This window comes from Pocillopora damicornis, chromosome 2 (genome assembly GCF_964200805.1).
Source record: "Pocillopora damicornis chromosome 2, jaPocDami1.2, whole genome shotgun sequence".
Classification (NCBI taxonomy): Eukaryota; Metazoa; Cnidaria; class Anthozoa; order Scleractinia; family Pocilloporidae; genus Pocillopora; species Pocillopora damicornis.
The window spans coordinates 13795793-13818915 of NC_142671.1; the positions used below are offsets into that span (position 1 = coordinate 13795793).

Sequence of the window (23123 nt, forward strand, 5' to 3'; positions counted from 1 at the left end):
ACACCACTCGGTGTTAATTTGTTGTTTGCAACTAATGCCACAACAAGAGAGGGGATTGAAAAGTCGACATGTCAGGAAAGGCTTCAGAATTTTACCCACTAACTAATATATCTAAAATATTAAATGCGCATCTTCATTTTTGGGAGAGGTATTTATTATGAGAGAGGATCATCTTAATTGTTACCTAGGGACACGACAGAAGAAGTTTAGCAGGCAAGGAATACTCAATGAAATAGTTATTCCTTTCATCACTGTTATCTCCGTTCATTTCAGAGTCACGCCCAAGCAGGGCAAGTGTGGTACCCAGATTCTGCCTACAAAACTGCGCAAGCCATCCGTGACTTCAACAAAGAGCAACTCCCTCTGATGATTTTTGCCAACTGGAGAGGATTTTCGGGAGGTAAGGGAGTACTCGTTAAGATATCATTATTTAATTCTCCTCTGTACTTAAAGCAGCTGAACTATCGTATTTGTCCATTGGTTAGTTCACGTTTCATTTTTAACCTTCCTTGCAGAGAATGACTTGACGTACAAACACTCTGGTGATATGGTTCATATTAGATAATCCCTTTGATTTAAGTGTATGATGATGATGCTGCGTCGGGCACTTAACTTCCACATCTGATACGTCTTGCAGATAATTAACAATTATTCACCGAAGTGTAGGTGGTTAATGGTGGATATTTACCAAGTCACGAAGCGGCGAGGTAAACATCCACCTCCAGCCACCGTCTCTGAGCTGAAAAGTTCTTGTAACACATCATTTATTCCTGTAACGATTACTATTTTTTCGGGGTGCAAATCCAGCGCGAATTGCTGAGAGGTGAATAGCAAAGGAGTTTGAATAGCCGATCAGAGCGCGCCTTTAACGCTATCCACTGTTTCAGTAGACACTAATGAAAGATATCAGAGAGGTCGTGGATGAATAGAATTGGATAATATTATATTGACAGGAAGAAGACAGAGGTGAAATTCTTTTTGGAGCCAATTTTTGTAGAGAACTGTTCCTCTGACAATTAAGATATTCCCATGATCAATAACAGATTCTATTTCTTTAACAACTCCTAGGAATGAAGGACATGTACGAACAAGTATTGAAGTATGGCGCCTATATTGTCGACGCACTGCGAGAATATGAACAGCCAGTGTTTATTTACCTCCCTCCAAATGGAGAACTTCGGGGAGGAGCATGGGTCGTAGTGGATCCAACAATCAACCCTGATATGATGGAGATGTACGCTGACCAAGAAAGCAGGTAAGATGACCTTGAAAACTTGTATAAAATAACATTGCTATGCTTTAACTTTTTCTTACGGCAACTGTATACACTGAGTCAAATTACGAGCCACAAGGCTTATACCGTTAGTGCTTTTACCCCGGGTTCATTGGCATGAGGCGACTTGGTTTATACTTCGACCTTACATTTCTGAAATTTTCCCTGAAGGTCTCTAGTATCTATTTAAACTACTGGGTGGAGATAGGCACTGACAGAGGAAAGGGTCTTTCCAAATAACACAACACACTGTCCCGATCAAGTTTCAAACTCACTTCTTACCGCTTTCCGGCCAACAGGAGTACATAATACGCTTTTTCTAGTGAATTTCTATCGACAGAAAGGTATCAAATTATTAATATTTTGCTCCTGCGGCCTGCACTCTGAGAAAAAAGATATATAAAACTACAACGCAATACTTCAGACGAAAGGCTTGAAATACTTCGTCGACGGGTGGTAAATAGATTCATGGCCAGGACCTTTTATATATGTACGCAATGAGAACAGAACACACAAGACACTCTGTTTTATCTTTTTCGTCTCGCAGAGGTGGAGTACTTGAACCTGCCGGTACAGTGGAAATCAAGTTCCGACGTAAGGATCTTGTAAAAGCCATGCACAGATTGGATGCCAAATGTCAAGAGATCGCGCAGGCTCTCGCATCAGCAGGTAATAAACTCGCTTGATTTTGTGGGGGGGGGGGGGGGGGGGGGGGCTTGTAAAAGAGGTGAAAGTAACACAGGAAGGAGTTCACTTAAAGGCGGCTCTGCCATCCGAAATTAAAAGTATACCCGACGGTTCAGGTCAGGGAATCATAATTTATGTACTCCAAAAGGAGATATATATACGTAACTTCAACAAGGCACACTCGAGTCAACTAACGACCTTAAAAACTTCTGCCTCAGCACACCTGTACAGATTTGCGGAATCCCATCCCGTTTTTGAAAGCACTTGACGCTTCGAAATCTCGTTAATTTTAGCTGAGCGACTTTGTTTCAGAGTTACCAGTCAAAGAACGTAAAACACTGGAGAGGCAGCAGAAGGAACGAGAGGAACTGTTACTACCCATTTATCAACAGGTATGGTGAACTTGAATGAGATCCTAGTCAAGAAATATCATGCAGATATTGACTTTCATGCAAGAAACGGGCCAATCAATGTTGACATAGACCATCCAGGGTGAAAAGTCGAGTGCTGAAAAAAACCGAGAAATCCGTCAATCAATTACGTTTAGTTATGGATAGTGATAAAAGGTTGGGATCTGTTGTGCGTTAAGTAATCATCTACATCACGAGTTCTTAATTTGATCTTTGTACTTCCCGTTCACAGATTTCAGTTGAGTTTGCTGATCTTCATGATACTCCAGGGCGTATGCAAGAAAAGGGAGTCATATCCGTAAGTTCATTTTAATTGCTGGTCGTCCCAATTTCAGTCGTTTCGTATTTCGTCACCGTCATTATTATCGTCGTCTGTGCCAACTGCTAAACGGAAGAAGCATTCAAACAATGTATAGTTTGAATGTCCTTTTTCCCCTTTCCAAAAAATAAACAGAGCCAAGCGAGCTATTAATTCAGAAATGCTTAGGGTTGGGTGGGTCGAAACTGGATTAGAGGTACGTAACCTTAACCTGTTGTGGCTCAAAGTACTCGGCCCTGATGCGAAAAAAAATGGAATTTCGATTCAACTTTTGAGTTCATTCCCTGTTAGAATGTAACATTTGTGACTTTCTTTCACTTTTTAGGAAGTTCTCAAGTGGAAGGAGTCCCGCCAGTTCTTTTACTGGCGCCTAAGGCGAATTTTGATGACCAGAGACGCTAAAAAGAAGATCAGGAAGGCTAATCCGTAAGAAATCAGTGCAGTTACTTCTGAGCACAAAATGCGATAACATTCGTAAAGTCAATTTTTTTTGTTTTGCTTTTCATAGCGATATTTCAAGCCCTCAGCTCTGCTCCATGTTGGAAAGATTGTTTCTAGAGGCACACGGGAACACCAAGGTAAACATCCTTCTTGAACTTTGTCCCAACATTAACTCATTGATTTTGTCCACTCAAAAACTTTTGACTCGGTGCACATCGTTAGTGGAACTGTTTTCTTCTCCCTTGTTTGAAAGAAAGTAATCTGTTCTCTCGTAAATGCATTCTCTGTTCTTTTATATGCTGCAGTCTTACTTGTGGAATGACAACAAATCAGTTGTGGAGTGGCTGGAGAAGGAAGCGAGTCTAAATGAACACTCTGTCATTGACGAAAATGTGAAGTGGATAAGCAGGGATTGGATCCTAAGACAGATTAAGACGTAAGTATCCCTTCAAAATCGTTCTTTCCTTCTATGCCATGAGCGTAAACATTCAACCCGGTCATTGTCTGAAAAGAAAGAGACCAGAGATTGATCTCAAATATCAGTCGTAACGAAGAAACTAGAGAGTATACCACGGCATGAGAAATACTGGAAAAAATGTCTATAAAAATGATATTCTGAACCTTGCATATCGGATTCGAAATGTTGTAACGTTTATTTGTATCACCCCTTCACACCCTAACATCAGAGTACATATTCCTTGCACCACTGTGTACACATTTTCTATGATACCGACAAAGAGAATTTGTGTTTAACAGTCAAGAGTTCCTTCAGTTGAGGGTCATATCCTACTATTTGTAGCAAATTTTTATCATGTCACGATTTTGATGCTTGGTAGGTAAGAGCTTCTATTTCATCCACTGTAGACTTGTACAAGAAAATCCTGAAGTTGCAATGGACTCTATTGTACACATTACCCAGCAAATGACTGCTGCCAAACGTGCGCAGGTTTCCAAGATTTTGGCTGCCATGGACTCTGGTAGTACTGTGGATAATTCAAATGGCGAGTCTGCCAGCTAAAACGCAAATTTTGATTTGACTCCAACTTGCTATGACTGTAGCATGTAAATAGTCGATTGTTCAGGGGAAATGTTTTTTTTAAGAGACAGAACTCCGTCAACTCTTTCTCTTACTTATCGCGAACAAATTTTCAAACTTTGATGAGATTTCCTCCCATGTGAAAGTCATTTTACCAAAGTTACTTTGATTTCCAGGCACTTTGATTCGTTCTTAGATACTAGTACCAGGAATGTAGAAAGATAATGAAATTCATTCACCTGGATAACAAAAAGTATTTCTGCAGAAAGTCGAACAGTAAATGCAAGTATTATCATTGTGTGGTTTTTGCTTCTAAAGAGTACTCCCACACGCGATTACCCTCAAACCTCGCCGTGGAATTTGAGTTGATGGAGCTCTGCAGTTTACGTTATAACGTCCATATTGGTAACACATCGCATGCTTTGTCGCTGAAAAAAAAAAAGATATCTTGCCTCGAAAAGGTATAAATAAGAACAAAAAATTGAATGTTTTCCTCAAGTGAACGAAGAGAGAGGTTGCTTTTAGAGGGAACGAGTACTAGTATATTTAAAAAAACAAATTTGTCTTAAGGCAAATATTTAATATTCGCAGTGGAGTAGTTTTTCTCCAGTAGGTTGCTATTAAATCTCGTGCCTCTTAAAGTTTCTTCAAACTTATCAGTGTAACTGACATAAAGATCTTGATGTTGACAAAGATGGGATGTTTCTAATGAGGCTGGGAGTCAGGCTTATCGGAATGCCACCGTATTAAAAAACTGAAGTGGCTGATAACTCGATACCAGGAGGCTGATAGGAATAATGTGCCTTCCCTGTGTTACCATATGGTCTAAATGATGATTATAGTTGAAAGTGATAAAATTGCCAGAAGAAAGTTGTTTAATTGAGGGATGACAAACTCGATAGGTTTATATTTATAATGACGTGATTCTTTTTTTTCCCAAGCTGTGTGGTTCAGATTGTATTCTATGATTTTGAAACGATATTTTCTTTTACGTTGAATTAAATTTAAAGGTAGTTCTCTTTTGTCAATTCACTTAATTCAGCTTAGTGCGCCATTCAATCTCAAAGAATGAAAGTTAAAAAAATCAATCAATAAATAAAAACGTGAATTAAATTTTCCTGATTATGTTTTTTCATTTTCAAGGTTTTCTACAAGTAGATTTTGAAGAATTTCACTCAAGCAGTGATTTTACAAAAAAAAATTGTCATTAAATAGACCATGATCATAATTTTTTATTCCTTAATACCATCAATCAGTTTGCTTTGTTGACCCATTCGTTGAGTAAATATTAGATGTACTGAAAATGAACGCAAGGTTTAAATAAATTCAAACTTCTATTATAAAGTCTGTGGTACTTTGTAGTTTAGATTTCTCCGTCTTGGTCATTCGAATAAAGGTCAAACATGCCTGATATAAAAAGAAAGCAACATACATTACTAGACTTTCCACAACCCAAAGGCGCAGGAATTGGGCTATCAGTCTGGGAGCAAATGTCATAAAATAAGGTCCCGTGTGAAGTTCGTGCTGAAAGCAAGCACCTAGTGTAAAAGTGTTCATTAGGTCCTACTAAACATGAAAAGTTTTGGTGCCAGCTTTGCCACTTGCTCAGACGGCTTTTAAGGGGGGGGGGGGGGGGGGGGTTAAATTCTGACCCATGAAATCCAGCGTGAAAACGAGGCTAAAACACATAATTCCTCATAACTTTGTTAATAACAGACAAAAATACACCAGACTTGCTCACATGATTGGGCATGATCCTCCCTGTTGGTTTATGCTAATTTACATAGGTCACGTGACCTTACGCATGAAAGCGAGGCTGAAACACATAATTTACTATAAATTTGTCCAAAAAAATCCTTATCATGCCAAACTTGCTCACCTTAGTCAGTTAGACATCTTGCATCGATTGGTGCCACTTTGTAGTGTCACGTGACCCCATACATGGAAATGAGGCTGGATTGCAAAACACGCCAAAGGTGAACACATCATCCAGGACAATAACGTTGACTCATTGTAATTCATATTAATGCTGTATGTATAGCATTTGAATGAAAAAAATAAAAGCTAAAAAGCTGCAATGATTATGTATTTCGTGTGGCTTATATGACTTTATTATGAGCGATTTCTACAATCCTATTTCGCAATGGGAGACAAGTCGTTGTGGCATGGGGAACGGAGTGTGAGGCAACGCACAGAGACGTCAGGCATCTACGAAGTATACAAGAAGAAGCCGACACGAAGATTATTTTACATGCTCTGGATGCCTCTGCTCAAGGTGCTACCCAACTATCTATATATTCTCCTGACACTGATGTTCTTGTTTTGGCTCTCCGACGGTATCCAGATTTGTGCTCCAACCTTTGCTTTGTTACTGGAACCGGCAGTAGTCGTAGAGTTATCAACTTGAAGTCAATCGCAGACGCCCTTGGGCCCACTAAGACGGCTGCGCTGCCAGCGTTTCATGCGTTGACCGGAGCAGATGTTACTGGGAGTTTCTCTGGAAAGGGAAAAGCCATTTGTTGGGATGAGTTTGATAACACCAGCACTCCTATCTTGCAAGCTCTTGCTAACCTCGGTTGTGGGGAACAGCCAGATGACGGCACAAGACGTGGAGTGGAACAGCTGGTTTGTCGGATGTACCAACCAAAGACAGACATCAAAACTGTCAAAGCCCTCAGATGGTCCCTCTTTAAGAAAAATCAAGCTGAGTCTGAGAGGTTGCCGCCCACACAAGCTGCTCTCCATCAAGCCATACTGAGAGCGCACTACCAGCTTCTTGTTTGGAACAACGATCATGTAGCAAACCCGGTGTTGCCCTCACCAGAAGGCTATGGATAGCAAGATGAAGATGGAAAGTGGTACCAGTCATGAAAAATCTTCCACCAGCTCCAGAGGCAATTATACAGCTTGTCCGATGCAAGTGCGCCAAGTCCCTTGCTCTAACAACCGTTGTCGGTGTCAAAAAGCCGGACTTGTCTGTACTGATCTCTGTCTGTGCTCTGAAGATTGCCAGAACGAGTATGCTGAAAGTGATGATGAGTATGATGAAGACGAAGTCGAACGGGAAATTCCATAGGAATGGACAACAGAACAATGTATATAGATATTCAGTAATACTTTCATGACTGTATATATAAAACAGCAGTGGTCGCTATTTTCATTTTCTGCCCTTGTTCCAATATACATGCGAAAATGAATACATGGAACCAGTATCATAAGTTGGCAAAATTATTGATTATGTGTACAAGATAAATTCTCAAATGAAGCCTCCGCAGTATTTGCTTTATCCGTCTTGTCCCTGTGCTATGGGCCATAGGACAATGATTAGTTGAAGTTTTTATATCTGAAATCGGATAACCAGATATCTATCTGCCTAGTAGTTGTTAATACATTTGGCAGGACAAATGCCATCCTACACGATGCTACCAGATATATCCAGCCTCGTTTCCATGTATGGGGTCACGTGACACTACAAAGTGGCACCAATCGATGCAAGATGTCTAACTGACTAAGGTGAGCAAGTTTGGCATGATAAGGATTTTTTTTGACAAATTTATAGTGAATTATGTGTTTCAGCCTCGCTTTCATGCGTAAGGTCACGTGACCTATGTTAATTAACATAAACCAACAGGGAGGATCATGCCCAATCATGTGAGCAAGTCTGGTGTATTTTAGTCTGTTATTAACAAAGTTATGAGGAATTATGTGTTTTAGCCTCGTTTCCATGCTAGATTTCATGGATCAGAATTTAACCCCCCTTAAAAGCCGTCTGAGCAAGTTGCAAAGCTGGCACCAAAACTTTTCATGTTTAGTAGGTCCTAATGAACACTTTTACACTAGGTGCTTGCTTTCAGCACGAACTTCACACGGGACCACATTTGCTCCCAGACTATATTTATTGCATGTGTAAGTTTGACCTTGTAAAGAATGGAACTTGGTATCCGAGTATAATGAGTCGAAATGACATGTTAACAAAGCTTTGGTATACCTAGGTACTGATTGAAACTCTCTCTCTGCTCTGCTACTGAAAACATTCCCTGACAATCTCTTCCTCTTTTGGGGAAAGTAAATTGTCAAGCTTTGGAAGCAATGATAGAATAACATCTCGGGGACCTCACAGGATCAAAAAGCCGCACGATACAAGCAGAATTGTGACCCTGCAAAATACAAAAAATCGTGAGCGGGGAGGTGCAGTAGCTTGCATCAGCTTCCATCAGCTTCATAATTACGAGCAGTAATCAAAGACAGTTACTAAGAAAGGTTACCTGTTCATGTAAATAGAAAAGTCTGTCCAGCAGGAAAACACTTTCAATGCAAGGGGCGATAGCTGCTCTCAACTGTTAACAGAAATTGAATGTAGTATATATAAATATATATATATAATATATATGTATTTTTTTTTGTGGACTTCTACTAATTAAAGTAAATGGAATGTAAATGACATTAAAGATGCTGGGAAGGTAAGAAAAGTTAAATTATCAATCCATCTCTCGGTTACAGGTTTTTGGTGATTCTCACATGTGGGGCAAAATTTCTGAATGCTTATGGCCCGAGACAGAGGGCATTTATTCTTATTCACGAGGGCACTTTTGGTAATCAAGAGGGCATGATTACTTGATGCTGATTGGTTATAAGTTGCCTAGCAACAAAGCATTATTGTTGAGATTTGTTGCTGATTAAATTTTTTTGCAACAATGGCTTCCCGTTTAGTTGAAGCCACAAAGACTTCATCGAGGAACTGAAGCACAATAGCAAGAACAAAAACACTAAATGAAGTACACTTTATTGCACAAAGCATTAAAAGAGCCACAAACAGTCTGTCATCAACTGTAAAAGCAAAACTGGAGAATTGAAGACAAATAACACTGTTGCAGTTGGGTAAATCTTCTCTGAGATGTTATTTAAACAAATGTGAACACTTTCCATAGTTTGCGCAATGTGAAAAACATCATCTTCACTCTTTCAAATATTTCACATAAACGAAAGTTCAGAGGAAATCGCTGAGAGCTGATTATAACAGCTTCTCAGAATGGATATGTCACTTCACATATTACATCTATGCATAGCTTGCTCTCCACCCCTTTCACATGAACGTAAAGAGTCTGAAACATAGTGTAAGACTCCTCACCTGATGGAAGGCATTCAGATGCCTCTCATGGTGTTTAAATCTTGTCAGGTAAGAGTTCACTTCTTCATCAGACAACTGTAAATTGCACAAAAAATGCATGTGTTGTTTGTTCTGGGAGAAAACCATGAGAACTCCCTTAATTATTAACCCAAAAAATTAAAGAGAAAGGAATAGAAAGGATGCAAAGGAAAGGAAACAGAAAGAAAATTGCTAAGACATACCAAAGAAATTAAGACAAAGACTGTATGTACAATGTACTTTGATTCCTCGTTGGCACCTTGTGATGCCTTCCTTCCCTTAAGCTGGCCTTTGCGATTATGTTTGTTTTGGTTTTGCAACACCAAATCAAAAAGCCCTCTACAGCACAAAGTTGATATCAATACAAACCTCACTTATTTTGTCCTTTAATCCAAGCTTATAAAGGCATTTATTAACATACTCCTTGAAATCCTTACATTTTGCACCAGCTTTGCCAACTCGCATTCCACTACAAATGTTTGAAAAAACAATTAAAGTTAAGATGGGCATTCTTCTAGGAAATCTGCCCTTTGCTTAACAATGAGATACCTAAATATTGCTTGATGTTATTCCAAGAAAAAATTAACCGCCGAGGAGAATCTACACACAGAGTAAGCTGAACCTAGAATAATTGATGAACCAAAATTGCATAATGGTTGGCTGCTATTTCTTTTACTATAATTGTGATGCCTTACTATACTATACTTACTATATTTACTATAATTGTGATAAATGTTTACCATATTCCTTTCTGTAATAGTTTAGTTATTTGCATAAATAAGTGGACTTCAAAATTATAATGTTCACCAACCTTCCATCCAAACCAAACTTTTCTTTCAAAATGACCTGTTATAAAGTAAATTTACCTAATTGAGTTAACTATTGCCATAGTGGCTCTATATATGAAAACAGACTTCTCAAAGTACAGTCTATCATCTTCTTCAAGCTAGGTCCTCAAAGAAAAATTAATGAATTGTAATGATTCTCATACATGGAAATGTATCAACCCTTTACACACTAAAATCAGTATGTAAATTCTCTACACTGTTCTCTATACATTTCCTAAGCTACAAACAAGGAGAATTTGTTGAACAATCAAGAGCTTCTTCGGTTGGTGATCATTTTCTCTTTTCTTATGACTTTAATGTTTGATTCAGGGGTGATATTGTAAGGAGAAATAATACGCTAGTCACTCTTATGTGTCTGCGGGTTAATGGCCTTATGGCATGACTAAATATGTCAATGACTTCCTAAACCTTTCGAAATTTTTGTGGTGATTCTTTGCTAAATCAACTTAAATCTTGTGTCTTACATCCTTTCAATCAAAACCATGGCTTCATCAGCACAAAGCACCCAGTTGGAGTAGAAAAAGAGACTAATTAAACATACAATGTATGTCTAATTAGTCAATGTAATAAATAATAACAATAGCAATAATTACATACCTGAAGAATTGCTCTATACAGAACACTAGGAGGGGGACACTATATGAAAGAACACAAAAGAAAAATTCTACAATTATCCATATATGTCTTTGAAACATCTATAGTCTGATCGTTAGTTGTCTAACCATGTTGTTATTAACCAAAACAGGAAATATGAAATCTCACAAAAACAAACCCATCTGTTTTTGTAGGTAAACAAATTGTTTATATCCAAAATTGTCATGTCATTGCACTCTCTTATTAAATCCATGGTTGGACTGAATAATTACTGTAAATACTGTTTCTTTACAAATTCACCTGGGATTCTGAAGAAATTCTGTCTGCAGCCTGAAATGAAAGAAAACAAAATTAATGTCATAATTGGGCATGTGTGCATACAGCATACATGTATGTCATAAAAATTACCATTGCGGGTGCCTAACAACATTTTAAATGGAAGGCACAAGATTTTAAACCTCACATGCCAGAATTTCTGGGAAGAACCTAATGAAAATCTGAAAGTGGTCAAATATACTTGTAAACTGCTCTGTAAAGGCCTAGAGTAATTTTTAAAAGTCTACTAAAAAATGTGATTCATGGAAATATTTTATGTGGTTATACATTCCACCTTCAGTAGTCAGATATTATTTCTGTAAAAAGCAGTAAAATGGTGAATTTGAGAAACCAAGTATTTAATGTAATTTGTCACCTGCTGTGCAACCATTGTGGCATTCCTGCTTATCTGAAGTTTAATTGGCTTCAAGAACTGGCTCATTGGAAAACCTGGAATGTTATCAGAATCAATGGATCCTCTAGAAAAAGCTGCAGAAATACAAGGAATCGGAACCAATCTTTGGCTACATAACACTTTCCTGTACTCTGTAATTATAGTTTGACAAACAGTTGTGTAAGTCAGTTACAGTATATATATATATATATATATATATATATATATATATATATATAATTACAATGTGTATTTACTTCTTGTCGTGATCATTTTATTTGACAACACTTAGTAAACTGCACAGAATCAGGTTGAACACTGCACAGAGAAAGAGCTTGCAATTTCAGGGTTATTATACACAAAACAGCACAGCACACAACCCAGGAGTATAAATGATTACTTGAGAAAACTGAAAGAAAAATAAAACTGTTAGGCAGTAACCTGCTGTCTCATTACCCAAGAGTCTACAGGGGTACCTGAGGAACTTTACATGAGGGAAAGTGACAAATTGCTTGGCAGTAACCTGCTCTGTTATCACCCAGGAGTAATCATTAGGGTAAATCAATTCTTTGCCTTTGCAAACTGTCAGGGAAAATTGACTCATTGTGAGGCAGTAACCTTCGGTCTTGTTAACCAGAAGGCAAGTATAAAGGGGTACCTAAGAAAACTGTCACCAAAAATTGACAAATTGCTAGGCAGTAACATGCTGTCTCATCACCCAGGAGTATGCAAGGGTACTTTCACTTGAAGAAACTGTGTAAAAAATTCAGAAATCACAAGGGGGGGGGGGGGGGGGTAACCTACTATGAACCATTGAAGCCTCCAGCCAGGAAGATGGGTGATTCTCTGGATAACAAGATGTTCTTTAGAAAATAGGGTTAAAAGATTTCATATAAAAATTATTTTACAAAGCACTTTTACATGTACCTGCAGTCACACTTCTAAGTGAATTTCAATAAAAAAAAAAATAACCATGTGAATGAAACATTTCTTCTTACCTCCAACTTCTTGTGTAACAAGGTGATAACAACAGCCTACAATACAAATCAACTTCACGGAGGATTCACTAGAAAATATTCTCAGTGCAGTTGGAGCTAAGTCACCACATGTGTGCAAACCAACTATGAACATGCCATTGCATTCAATGTTCTCCCCATCTGAAGGGGTTCCCAGTTCATCAAAAATTCTAGTTAGTGTTCCATTAGAAATATATGACTGATCAACAAACCCAGTGACAGGGACAAATGAAGTTAGGTTTGGTGCACATGTATATGATTGTTTTAATTCCCCAGTCGTATCATTCTCAGAATATAAGCATCTATGGACAGCATCAGATGATCCCTTACATGTGACTCTGCTGTCACCCTGTGGACTGGAAGATAATGATGAGGAAGACCTGTGTAAAGCTCTTTTTTTATCACTATCCTCACAAAAGTGGTTGCAAAGATGTAAAGAACCATCACAACAAGAAGGAGAAGCCTCTGATACAGTATCACTCCTCAATGAGCCATTATTCTCTCTTTTGGACTTTTTGACAAGTCCTGACCACACTTTCAAAAGCCTCTCATTTCTCCTGGCTGCATTTTGTGTATTGCCATCAGAGGAATCAACACCAACTACCTTTAATCCATACTGCAATGCTAAGCACTGACTCAGGTAGCCTTTACCACTTCCAAGATCCAAAATCTAAAAAAAATAAAAGTTCAGTATTCACCAAAATATAATGGAGCGAAATTACAAGGCCATAAACTTGTATCTTACGGGTTTAGATGGAAGATACTTAAATCAATAGCCATGGAAAGCGTAGAAATATATCTGCTCCATCACAAGCTTTTAATTTACCTTATTGACTTGGAATCGCTTTGCTAATCTACTAATCACATCCGACATCACATCGACCTCGTACGATTTCTTTGGTGTCATTATATGAGAAATAAAATTCACTTTGCTGTTGCTAGTAAACTCCCTTTGATCTTTCACCCAAGTAAAACTCTTAAGTTGAGCTTGCCTCGATTCCTCGAGAAACAATCTCAGGTGTTCACCGAGTGTTCTGTATTCTTCTGAAGTATTATCATAAGCCAAAGTAGGTAGGTGAGTGAGTTGCTTGTGTGAAAGTGATTCGAGATCTTCTCTAAGTTGAGGTGATAAAAGGGATTCCCAGTGATTGGAAGTGAAGAATTCAACCATATGGGCATCCATTAATTCCTTCTTACTTTCTAAATAAGCAATCAAACGTTTAAAATCTTCGTTCAAGTGGTCAAGATTCGGATTACTAGTTGCTTGGATGGACGCCATGTTGGATATTGGGATAGAGTAAAGACTGGTCTCTAGTTACCAGTACCAGAGTAGCATGCACTTTTAAAGTATTCCATGGCAAGCAAATCTTGCAATCGATTGGGCAAAAGGCGGCTCTAAACTCTATGGAGGTTTTGCATTCGGGAAAAATCTGAAAATCAGGGGGATTCCGAAAGAAAAGAAGCATTTTAAGCATTGTTTCGTAGGTTCAAGGAAACTTCCTGTAACCATTTTCTGAAAACCTTATTGTTTTTTCTCAGAAGAGCGAACGGTTTCTGTTGCGTATAGGGCAAGAGGAAACGGTACGTTTTCAGCGATTGAAAAGAGAATTGAGAGGGGGATGGGTAAGGATGCATTTAACCGCGCTTTTGCTGATAAAATTTTCAGAAACTTCATGTAGGTAAAGGGATACCAAGAAGAAAATTTGGTTTCTATTTCAGGACAAAGTACCTTTTAACCATTCTTTGTTGCGTGCAAAGGTAATACCAGAACATCCCCCGCCGACATTCTCAGAAATTCCTGATCATTCGTTGATACAAATGACGTCATTCAATCCTCCTAAAACAAGTTCCTGCCTTGAAGTGCCCTGCTGGATTGAGGTCACCAACTTGGTGGTATCTGTTTTCTGTGTATGCTATAAAAGATAGATCGAATTGCCTTGCGTGCATTGGAAAGTTGCCATTTGTACGTTTAGCAATCATGAAGGCTCTTCTCCTCCTTTTCAGTTTGGTTTCCATTGTTCCTGCGCTTTCATATTCTTCAAGGTCGGTTAGGTCTGGTAAGTTGCCAATTGATTATCATTTTCTTCGATGAAATTTAGTAACGAAATTTCCGGTTAGTAGATAGTCCCCAGTGTTGAAGCTTGAAGATTTGAACGACGGTCATTTTGCTCTTTTACCTATGAAATACTTATTACTAGAAAGAGCATTAGGATGATTTGATAAGTTGCTTCCAAAATTTCATCCTTTGCCATCTGAGCACCTTTAGCTGCTATGTGATTTAAAACACGAGCAAGTTCCCTTTTGGGAAAACCACATATCTGCGAGGACGAATAGAAATGTTATCAGACGTAAATAATCGAGTGCGAAACCTCTCTTTCTTTCTTTCCTTCTTTCTTCATATCAAACTTACGTTTAACATCTGCCTCTGTAGATTTTCGTGACATGTCACGCAGTCTGAGGTCAGTCAAAAACACGCTACTTTTCGAACATTTTCCTCTTTTTCGTGTATTTCATTTGAATTGCTATCTTTCTTACCTTCAGTTTCTAAAACTAACGTACATAAGCTTTCTATACCACTGTATTTGAAGGAAATCATTAAAATATTTCGTTCGGGTTTTTGAGACTTATGGTTAGCGATTCAGATATGTCGAAGAGGGGTTCACGCCACATGCAAGCAGTGGCCATGGAGTCTGGGACTATAACTCTAAAGCGCATGCCTAAAACTGGTCATTACCGCGAAATACGAAAAAAACAATAAATTTGGCGCAATTTGATGTATAATACATGAGGTTTGGATATTGTTTGGGTTCGGGAAATGGGACTCGAAGTTTACGCACTGGTGATTTTTTCTTCGCTGGCTCTTCTCGCGGTGGCGGTAGATGCACAAAACGATTTCGGCGAAGAAACAAATGGTCCAAAAGGGGAAAAACTGCCTTGGTTTACTTACGAAATAAACAAGTAAGTAAAAATTGCGTTTATCGAAGTGTATTCCAACCTGTTTCTTTTTTCTTTTTAATTTTTTTCAATTTTTTTTCACCGAATTGATTTTTTTTTAATCAGCTATCTCATATATTCCCTGTCGAAGAAGTCTGATCAAGAGCCGAACGACGAAAGTGCTGATTCTGTGATTGTGGGAATCGTGGAAAAAATATTGAGGGAATCTGAGATTCGCGGAGTTGTTATAAATTCCAGAATTCTCAACGTCTTCAGGAAAAATATTTCTCTCCTCCATTCAGCGTTCAAGAAAGCGTCAAAAAGTGGGGGGGAAAGTATAAAGAAGCTTATTGATGCGTGGAAGGCAAAAAACCACTCCTTCAAAATTTTCTATCATGAGCTTGAAAACAACTCATTGATTGAGGAAAACCAACAGCTTCGTGGGCAGAAAAGGAAAGCTGAACTGGATTTAGTCGCAGAGCAGGCAAAGAGATTAAAAATTGAGCAGGAGTTTGAAGATGTTATTAGGGATTCGGAAAACAGAAAAGAACAATACAAACAAAAATTCAAAAGATTTGCGAAAAAAGCAGCAAGAATGCAAAAAAAGGGACAAAGAGGTCCAAACAAAAGCAAACGTTTCACTGATTATACCAAACAACATCAGGCAAGATTAAGGCGAGGATTTAAAGAAGACTGCCACTCAGCACTGTCATTTTTAGGCCTCTACAATTTTATTGCCACCAAGGTTGAGGTATTTAATAATGACACTCAACAATATGAAACTATTTCATTGGTAGAAGAGGGAGAGTTACAACTATTGGAAACAGAGCCAAGAGAACTGACTGACAATGATATTGATGACATCAATATGTGGGTTTACTTGAAGGAAAAATTGAATATATCTAATGAAGCTTGGCATGAGTTGGCCATGAAGTGTAAAGACATGCCCACAAAATATAAAATATGCAAACACCTAGATAAACTAAATGCCAATTGGAATCTGAGAAGTACACCAGGGGAGGCAGAGGGAGTACAGATTTCTTTCAGGGAGAGTCTTGAGGAACAGATAAAAAGGCTGCAGAAAAATGGAGTATTGGACAAGGTTACTACTATTAAAGTAAAGCTCAGTGGTGATGGTACCAACATTGGGAAAAGGCTTAAACTTGAAAATGTCACATACACAATTTTGAATGAAAAGGATGCAGCAATGAATGAAAAAGGGAACTATGTTCTAGCAATAATTAAGACAACAGAGAACTATGACAATCTTAAAGAAAGCCTTGCTGATCTAAATAATGAAATGTCAAATTTAAAAGAAATTACTGTAAATAGTCATAAGTATAGCATTGAGTATTTTTTGGGAGGAGACTGGAAGTTTCTAGCCTGTGTTTGTGGTTCAGGGGCTGCTAATCAAAATTTCTCTTGTATTTGGTGTAAGTGCCCAGGAAATGAAAGGTTTGACATCAGTTAAAAGTGGTCTATAACTGACAAATCTCTTGGGGCAAGAGATTTACAAGAAATAGGTAAGTATGCAAAATCTAAGCAATATAATTGTAAAACCAATCCATTATTTGATTTTATTCCTATTGACCATGTAATAATTGATACACTACATTTATTTTTGAGAATATCTGATAATTTAATTGAACTTCTGATCAGGGAACTTCGCAGGAAGGATGCCATTGACAAGGTATCTACTTTTTCAAATGGGTTTTGTCGAAATAAGTAGACATATGGCTGGGTATGAGAAATTTGTAAAAGAACTTGGAATTAATTTTGAATGGAAAATTAATAGGGACAGCAAGAAGTTGGAGTACAGAGACCTTACTAGACCTGAAAAACTCTTGCTTTTCCAACATATTAATTTTCACTTACTATTACCAGAGTTTCATAATGTGGACAAGCTGCAAGCCCTTTGGGGTAATTTCATAGATATTATGGGTGATCTTAAACTTAATTACACTACAGATGATGCTATCTCTAGCCTCAAGGACAAAATCAAAAAATGGTTTCAAAAATTCTTAGACCTTTACCAAGCAAAAGATGTAACACCATATATGCATTCTTTGTATGTTCATGTACCTGAATTTTTAAAGCTATACCAAAATTTAGCTTATTACACTCAGCAAGGTATGGAGAAGTACAACAACACTGTATCAAAGGACTACTTTCGATCATCTAATCATAGAGGGGTTTCTGCTCTAAAGCAACTTTTCTTGAAAAAACACAGAATACAGCTTTTGGAAGCTGCTGGTTTGGAAAGGGTGAAGGAAAGCTACAACTGTGGAAACTGTTCAACTTCTGGCCATACCATCAAAACATGTACTGCAAAATGCAGCAAATGCGATGCTCCCACTTTCTGTGCACATCTTGTTAAAATAGATGGTAAATGGAAGCCAAGATGTGATTTAATCAATCAGTAATGATATAATATATCAATGTATTAAAGGAGTGTATTACCCAAAAACTGTTAGTAGACGTTGTGTAGAATAATTTGCTATGCCTGTGAAATGTTTCTTGTATACAGTATTCAAAGAGTCTTTTTCAAAAATGTTACTGCATTGATTACAACAGAATCACAGACTGAAATATATGGGTCATTTATAACCACATGTTTACATTTTATGAAGGTAATTCACATGCAAGTAAAATAATTCTTTGACATCAACTATCAAAATCAATAAACATGTGCTAAATCAAATATATTAATGATGGACCATATTTTTGTATCCACATCTGTTGCCATCTCCACGGACACATGTAAAAACGACTCGATGCCCGTCTTCGATTTCAGATCTCACGTATTTATCGCCAATTAATTCAAATTCCACTATGGGGTTTCTTTTTGTCAACCAAAATCTCACAGTCCCTGGTACAACATAAGCAAAATCGCCGTTTTCATTCATGATCCGCTCATTCTACTTTGTGCCGATATAACAATCCAGAGTTTCATTTGAAAGAATTTCATATATTAGTTTATTCCTCTGATATTTTTTGGATGAAATCCTCCCAAGACTTTTATAGAAAACATCGTCATCGACTTGAATTTCAATACGAACTTCTGGATCCTCTCTGCGCCCGGAGCACAACTTTCGGTTGATCTCCCTGTAAACGCGTTCATAAAAAGTTTGCTGGCGATCGCTGAAGGAATCATCGATTGGTTTTGACATCGGTTCCAATCGCATTACGGGCAAATTATGTTCATCGCAAGGCCTCCATTCGTCAAATTTCTCGCAGTACCCTTTGAAATGAATTTTGCCATGTTTTCTCGCTTTGTCGACCTATATTATCTCTACAGGATAAATATTCTTATCCGTAGTTTTTATTTTCTTGCATTGCTTGGTCTTAGCTTCTACGAATTCGTCAATAAATCTCTTCGGAGTCTTATGCTCCCGCTTCACTCTATTGGCCGCCATTTTTAACATTGGCGCTCTTTGCATATTTAATTGCTCTGCGCATGTCAGGTGAGTAATACGGTGGCTTGGGACCAATTTAAGCAAATGTTCAGTTTTCTATGGGATAAGTTTGATATGCTTTCTTTCTTTCTTTCTTTCTTTCTCTCTATCTTTCTTCCTTTCTTACATTTTTAATTTTCTAAGCTAATTATTGGCCTTAACTTTTTAGTTATGTTTCAGGTATTCACTGATAAAAAGCTGAGACAAGCATCGTCCGGCTATTAAATTTAAACTCAATTGCAAGTTTTTTCTAATCAAAAGTCTTTCAAGAATACTAAGATTCGAGGAACAGGAGAATGTTTCTGAGCACTAAAATCTCATTCAGCAAAATTATAAATTTACTTTACTTGAGTTTCCTTTGACCTCTCTACCGACGGCCAGGGTCTCCCTACCAGACAAAGACGACAATGCAAAAATTTGATAAACAGATCCTAAACTTCATAATTGTTACTTATCTTTCATCCACTTGACATATTAATAAACGCTCATCGCAGCACTAATTTCTTCTTGTCTCCTCTCCAATTGTTTTGTTTTTTTCTAAGTTGTAAGCAGACAGGGCCAAAAGATTGTTATGTGAGCATATTTTTGGCAAAGGTATATGAACTGCAGTAGTTTTGAAACGATGATCGTTCATGTTTCTTAAATACTCAATAGGATATCGTATACTTTTATCATAAGTGCCTTTTTACAATGATTTCTTCCCTAATTTACTTACATCAGGTTTGAATTCGTCAACGTTAGTAGGGATTATTTGATGTATAAAATCGTTCGTTGATTTTAATTTCTTTTAAACTCAGACTGCGACGAGAATTGCTTAAAATGTACAGATCCCAAGTCACATTTCCCAAAATGTCGACGATGCAAAGAAGGCTATACACTGGTTAAAACTTACATTCGACGTAGATGCGAAAGCCAGTGCCCACCCGGATCAGGACAAGTACCGGTATGGGATCCAGTCATCAGAGCTTACATTTGCGATAGAAAAACAGGTTATTAAATTTGTGAATGTATTGACGTCATCAATAGATTTTAGCAACAAATCGACTAATGTTGTGACAAGGAATGTTGCTCAACTTTAATTTATGGTTTGCAAATATGATGGTTTCGAACTTGTGGAGGAAAGATGGATATCCTACTCAGGGAATGTTCTTGGTAACTGATGCATTGAAGAGGGTAGCAAAAGTGGAAAGTGGTGGAGGGTAGGGGAGGGGAGGGGAGGGGAAGTCCTGATCCCATTTCACGCACGAACTGAAAAATTCACGTGTATTGCAGTTTAAACAATATTTCACGCGTCATGAATTTAAAAGGATTAACTTCAAACCTTACCTTACCTCTCCGTCGGTAAAATTTACGCTTCACGCATAAAGCCTTTGCCAACCTCATTAAGGTCAGCGTTCTATAGCGTGGGCAAATTCACATTGGATAAGCCTCGAAGCCTAATGTATGTTACTGGCGTAAGCCAAAGAGTGAGTAGGAGGTGAATTTCATGGCATAACAGGATCAGCAAAACTATACTTTTTTTTACATCCGATGTGACAACGCCAATGAAAGCAAAACTGGCAAACAAGGTTCAACTGTTTGCATTCGGTTGATATTCATTCACTCCCTCAGTTTATGTTGATGAGGTGATTATAAGTGATTAGAAAAATCAATTTCTGTTTTATCCTCGGTTTTTGTTGTGTTTCGCCATTTTCACTCTGACATTTGCTTTTTCGCACAGATTGTGACTGGCATGATTCCAACTGCGTAGAATGTCTAGGCAGTGGGTCATGCCTAAAGTGCAAGAAGAACTATGCCCTTATACAAAAATCGTTCAAATATACTGGAGCTATCATCGGTCTAAACAAATGCGTTGACGACTGCGAAACATGCGTGGAGCCCCGAAGTAAAACTATTGTTTGCAAGACGACGGCAGGTATGTTTTTGACATAGTTACTTCCCCTCAAAAAAGGTTTTATTGTTCTCAGTATGCCGGATGTTATTTGGAGTTCTATTTGGCTGATGCTGAAGGCAACCTTCGCTCCGATTAGCGGTTGTGAATATTTTGGTTCTGTTTATCTCGAAACGGAAATGAAAACTGCTCTAACAATAGCATTTTTGTTTCTCCTCCAGCTTCGTGTTTAAACAACCAGGCGCCATCAACCCCTCACAGGAAAAGCCCACACAACTGTAAGCTCTTCCCTTATTAGTTGACTTCGTTTGATAGGTGTTTGAAACTTCCTTATTCGTCACGCTCATTACGTCATCCGTTTATATTTTTCTTTAAATGTTTATAGCACTCTTGTTACTTTCAGTGCCTTCCCCGAAAGTGCCAGCTGGAGCAGTAGGAACCAACCCGTCAACTGATATAGACCCAACTCCTGAACCTACCAGGGACGGGGCAATGACGGGCAGCAGTGAAGACACTGAGCCAACTGTGGATGAAATAGATAATAATAATTAAAACTGTCAGGTTGAGTTACATCCTGATTATCTGCTTTCAACATCATTTGGGTAACTACCCGTCAAGAACAGTATAAGGTTTTGAGGCAATTCTGAAGATCTAGTGGCTTTAGTAGGAGGCCTATTTTATCCCGCTTTGATTTTCTTTGGAACAACCTCAATTCAAAACTGAACTAAAAACGTTTTAAAGATCATTGATACATCTTCAAAAAGCTCTTGATGAATAAAGATTATTATTCATTTGACTCTGCGTGGCTACCATTTGCTTTAAGTATCCCTGCATTAACCGTAAGCTAATAAATTACTCTATCAATATAAAAGGCTTGTGTTGTATAAAGCTGGTTTTAATCTTATGGAATATTTCTTATGGGAAATCTTAGACAAATGTACTGAGTTTTTTCTGTGCTATTTCTTTGAACTAAATCGAAATACAAAACCACATTAGGTGTCGGTGCCTTTATGACACTCCTTATTCGAAAGGTTCCCCTGTAACGTTTCTAATGCGCATGAAAATCGCTTAGAAATGTATGGCTTAAGATTTTGATCTATAAAAGTAGGCTATTGTAAACTTTATAGGTTACCTCACAATTCAACGTTTCAATTTGCGATGCATACATTGTTTTCTGCTTACTTATGATGACTTATGCTGAGAGTGCTTCATCTATAAAAATGCATACATGTTTTGGAGTTAAAGATCATCGGAAGTCATACTTTCGATCCAAGAATATAATTAACGGGAAATGCAAAAACTCGACAAACAGCAGTGAAAAATTAACACGTACTGCAGAAAGATAGCTAGAGGGAAGCCTGTCATTCTGTTTATGGTGTACAATGAAAGTACACAGTTTCTCCTGGTTGCAAATTAGAACCACGAAAATAATGCCAGAAAAATTGATTTGATCTAAAACTCAGAAATATGACCAGCTGTTAACTAAATGTAAAGAAAGAAAACTGTGAAACCTTTCATGTGGAGACAAAAAAAGTTCTACATTCTTTCAGAGACGCCTCGGTAAAGATACAGAATTTTTGCGGCTATTTATTTATGTGGACCTGAGACATTTTTGTGAGATACGCCAGACAAACATATGTCAAGTCAATTGGTGCTGAGCTGGTCTGATGCAAAATAAGATCCATTTTTAAATCGGGAAGTAGGTAAACACCTTAGAGGCCGTTAAGTCATGGAAAGAGGATCAAAGCTAAAAGGTATTAATCATTAGTTATTGTGATGACTCAGGTTTGTGCTTGGAATGGATCCCTACTCCGTCTGTTTTATGCTCTGCAAATGCACACAATCATAAATATGATATGAAAATTGCAACACCTGTTTTCCACGTTTGTCGAATTTAATGAACGTAAAGACAGAGCTAAATTTAGCATGTTTAAAGTATATTAGTTATGTAAAAACATGACGTTTCGGTGGCATGTCATTATTATAAAAAACATAAGAATTGAAAAAAATAATTGATGATGGTGCCATCTCGTCTCCAAAACGTCATGTCATTACTCCACAAAATAATATGTACTTCTCTTTCCCAAGAGAAGATTATTTTTACGATTTGGCGCATTTCCAGTCATATACCACAAGTAAGTGATATTCCCCAATTTTCTAACCTTTCTTCTACTACGATAAAAGCGCTCTTTAAAATCATACTCAGGATGAGAGAGCCTTTAGCTATTTTGTTAGGAAGAGAAACGTTTTTGGTTCAAAGTCGTACCAGAGAACACTGAAAAGTGAACACCCTACATAGCATACGGTAAGCTGTTCGCGCGTTTTCCATCGAGGCTCACAGTTTTCCTCGAGCTTCGCCCTTGG

General features: G+C 37.8%; 5 protein-coding genes across 12 annotated transcripts in view; 4 read left to right on the forward strand and 1 right to left on the reverse strand.

Moving 5' to 3' along the window:
• LOC113674724 (acetyl-CoA carboxylase) overlaps positions 1-5510 on the forward strand; it is a 37861-nt gene extending 32351 nt beyond the window's left edge. For 2 of the 3 annotated variants that reach the window (XM_089197686.1, XM_089197687.1), the window contains 9 exons: positions 274-400; positions 1069-1255; positions 1821-1942; positions 2273-2352; positions 2603-2668; positions 3015-3115; positions 3198-3267; positions 3436-3566; positions 3995-5510. In XM_089197686.1, coding sequence (XP_089053812.1) covers positions 274-400; positions 1069-1255; positions 1821-1942; positions 2273-2352; positions 2603-2668; positions 3015-3115; positions 3198-3267; positions 3436-3566; positions 3995-4148 — 1038 coding nt within the window. In that variant the 3' untranslated portion in view covers positions 4149-5510. Of the gene's footprint in view, positions 1-273; positions 401-1068; positions 1256-1820; positions 1943-2272; positions 2353-2602; positions 2669-3014; positions 3116-3197; positions 3268-3435; positions 3567-3966 lie in introns of all 3 variants that reach the window. The other variant, XM_089197688.1, reaches the window with a different exon arrangement.
• Positions 3161-13783, reverse strand: LOC113674725 (putative methyltransferase-like protein 25). 5 transcript variants are annotated; one of them, XR_016184042.1, is made up of 11 exons: positions 13306-13783; positions 12462-13149; positions 11446-11558; positions 11055-11084; positions 10758-10796; positions 10124-10158; positions 9682-9781; positions 9295-9405; positions 8432-8503; positions 8155-8323; positions 3161-3634 (listed from the first exon to the last, which is right to left on the reverse strand). XR_016184042.1 is itself a non-coding variant. In XM_089197692.1 (10 exons), the coding sequence occupies exons 1-10, from the start codon at positions 13756-13758 to the stop codon at positions 8240-8242; spliced, it is 1689 nt and encodes a 562-aa protein (XP_089053818.1). In that variant the 5' UTR covers positions 13759-13783; the 3' UTR covers positions 8043-8239. The 5 variants fall into 5 exon arrangements, 2 of the variants coding, with proteins under 2 accessions (XP_089053818.1, XP_089053817.1); XR_016184041.1 differs by lacking the exon at positions 3161-3634 and adding an exon at positions 5482-5573; XM_089197692.1 differs by lacking the exon at positions 3161-3634 and having other exon boundaries at positions 8043-8323; positions 9295-9369.
• Positions 4391-7049, forward strand: LOC149049974 (uncharacterized). Its single transcript, XM_089191936.1, has 2 exons — positions 4391-4571; positions 6286-7049. Exons 1-2 carry the CDS (start codon positions 4391-4393, stop codon positions 7002-7004), a joined length of 900 nt encoding a protein of 299 aa, XP_089048062.1. The 3' UTR covers positions 7005-7049.
• A 29-nt stretch (positions 13784-13812) lies between the features above and the next one.
• LOC113674861 (uncharacterized) lies at positions 13813-21555 on the forward strand. Of its 2 annotated transcripts, none has more exons than XM_089197694.1 (6): positions 13813-14060; positions 14199-14536; positions 19666-19857; positions 20589-20783; positions 20981-21037; positions 21163-21555. In XM_089197694.1, exons 2-6 carry the CDS (start codon positions 14458-14460, stop codon positions 21309-21311), a joined length of 672 nt encoding a protein of 223 aa, XP_089053820.1. In that variant the 5' UTR covers positions 13813-14060; positions 14199-14457; the 3' UTR covers positions 21312-21555. The 2 variants fall into 2 exon arrangements, with proteins under 2 accessions (XP_089053820.1, XP_027047160.2); XM_027191359.2 differs by having other exon boundaries at positions 13877-14102.
• On the forward strand, positions 15146-17020 carry LOC149049975 (uncharacterized). The gene is made up of 2 exons (XM_089197693.1): positions 15146-15437; positions 15540-17020. Exons 1-2 carry the CDS (start codon positions 15295-15297, stop codon positions 16882-16884), a joined length of 1488 nt encoding a protein of 495 aa, XP_089053819.1. The 5' UTR covers positions 15146-15294; the 3' UTR covers positions 16885-17020.
• Positions 21556-23123: the final 1568 nt, after the last annotated feature.

What these genes read in the sequence shown, in the direction of transcription:
- LOC149049974 (XM_089191936.1), top strand. Translation starts at nt 4,391, where the DNA reads ATGAAATTCATTCACCTGGATAACAAAAAGTATTTCTGCAGAAAGTCG. An exon ending in ACGTTATAACGTCCATATTG is followed by an intron (nt 4,572 to 6,285) that starts GTAACACATCGC and finishes CTTTATTATGAG; the next exon opens with CGATTTCTACAATCCTATTT.
- LOC113674725 (XM_089197691.1), bottom strand. Translation starts at nt 13,758, where the DNA reads ATGGCGTCCATCCAAGCAACTAGTAATCCGAATCTTGACCACTTGAAC. An exon ending in TAAAGGACAAAATAAGTGAG is followed by an intron (nt 9,406 to 9,681) that starts GTTTGTATTGAT and finishes GTTTTCTCCCAG; the next exon opens with AACAAACAACACATGCATTT. An exon ending in ATCTGAATGCCTTCCATCAG is followed by an intron (nt 8,504 to 9,294) that starts GTGAGGAGTCTT and finishes TTCTGTTAACAG; the next exon opens with TTGAGAGCAGCTATCGCCCC.
- LOC113674861 (XM_089197694.1), top strand. Translation starts at nt 14,458, where the DNA reads ATGAAGGCTCTTCTCCTCCTTTTCAGTTTGGTTTCCATTGTTCCTGCG. An exon ending in TTCAAGGTCGGTTAGGTCTG is followed by an intron (nt 14,537 to 19,665) that starts GTAAGTTGCCAA and finishes TTTTAAACTCAG; the next exon opens with ACTGCGACGAGAATTGCTTA. An exon ending in TGTTTGCAAGACGACGGCAG is followed by an intron (nt 20,784 to 20,980) that starts GTATGTTTTTGA and finishes TTTCTCCTCCAG; the next exon opens with CTTCGTGTTTAAACAACCAG.
- LOC149049975 (XM_089197693.1), top strand. Translation starts at nt 15,295, where the DNA reads ATGGGACTCGAAGTTTACGCACTGGTGATTTTTTCTTCGCTGGCTCTT. An exon ending in TTTACTTACGAAATAAACAA is followed by an intron (nt 15,438 to 15,539) that starts GTAAGTAAAAAT and finishes TTTTTTAATCAG; the next exon opens with CTATCTCATATATTCCCTGT.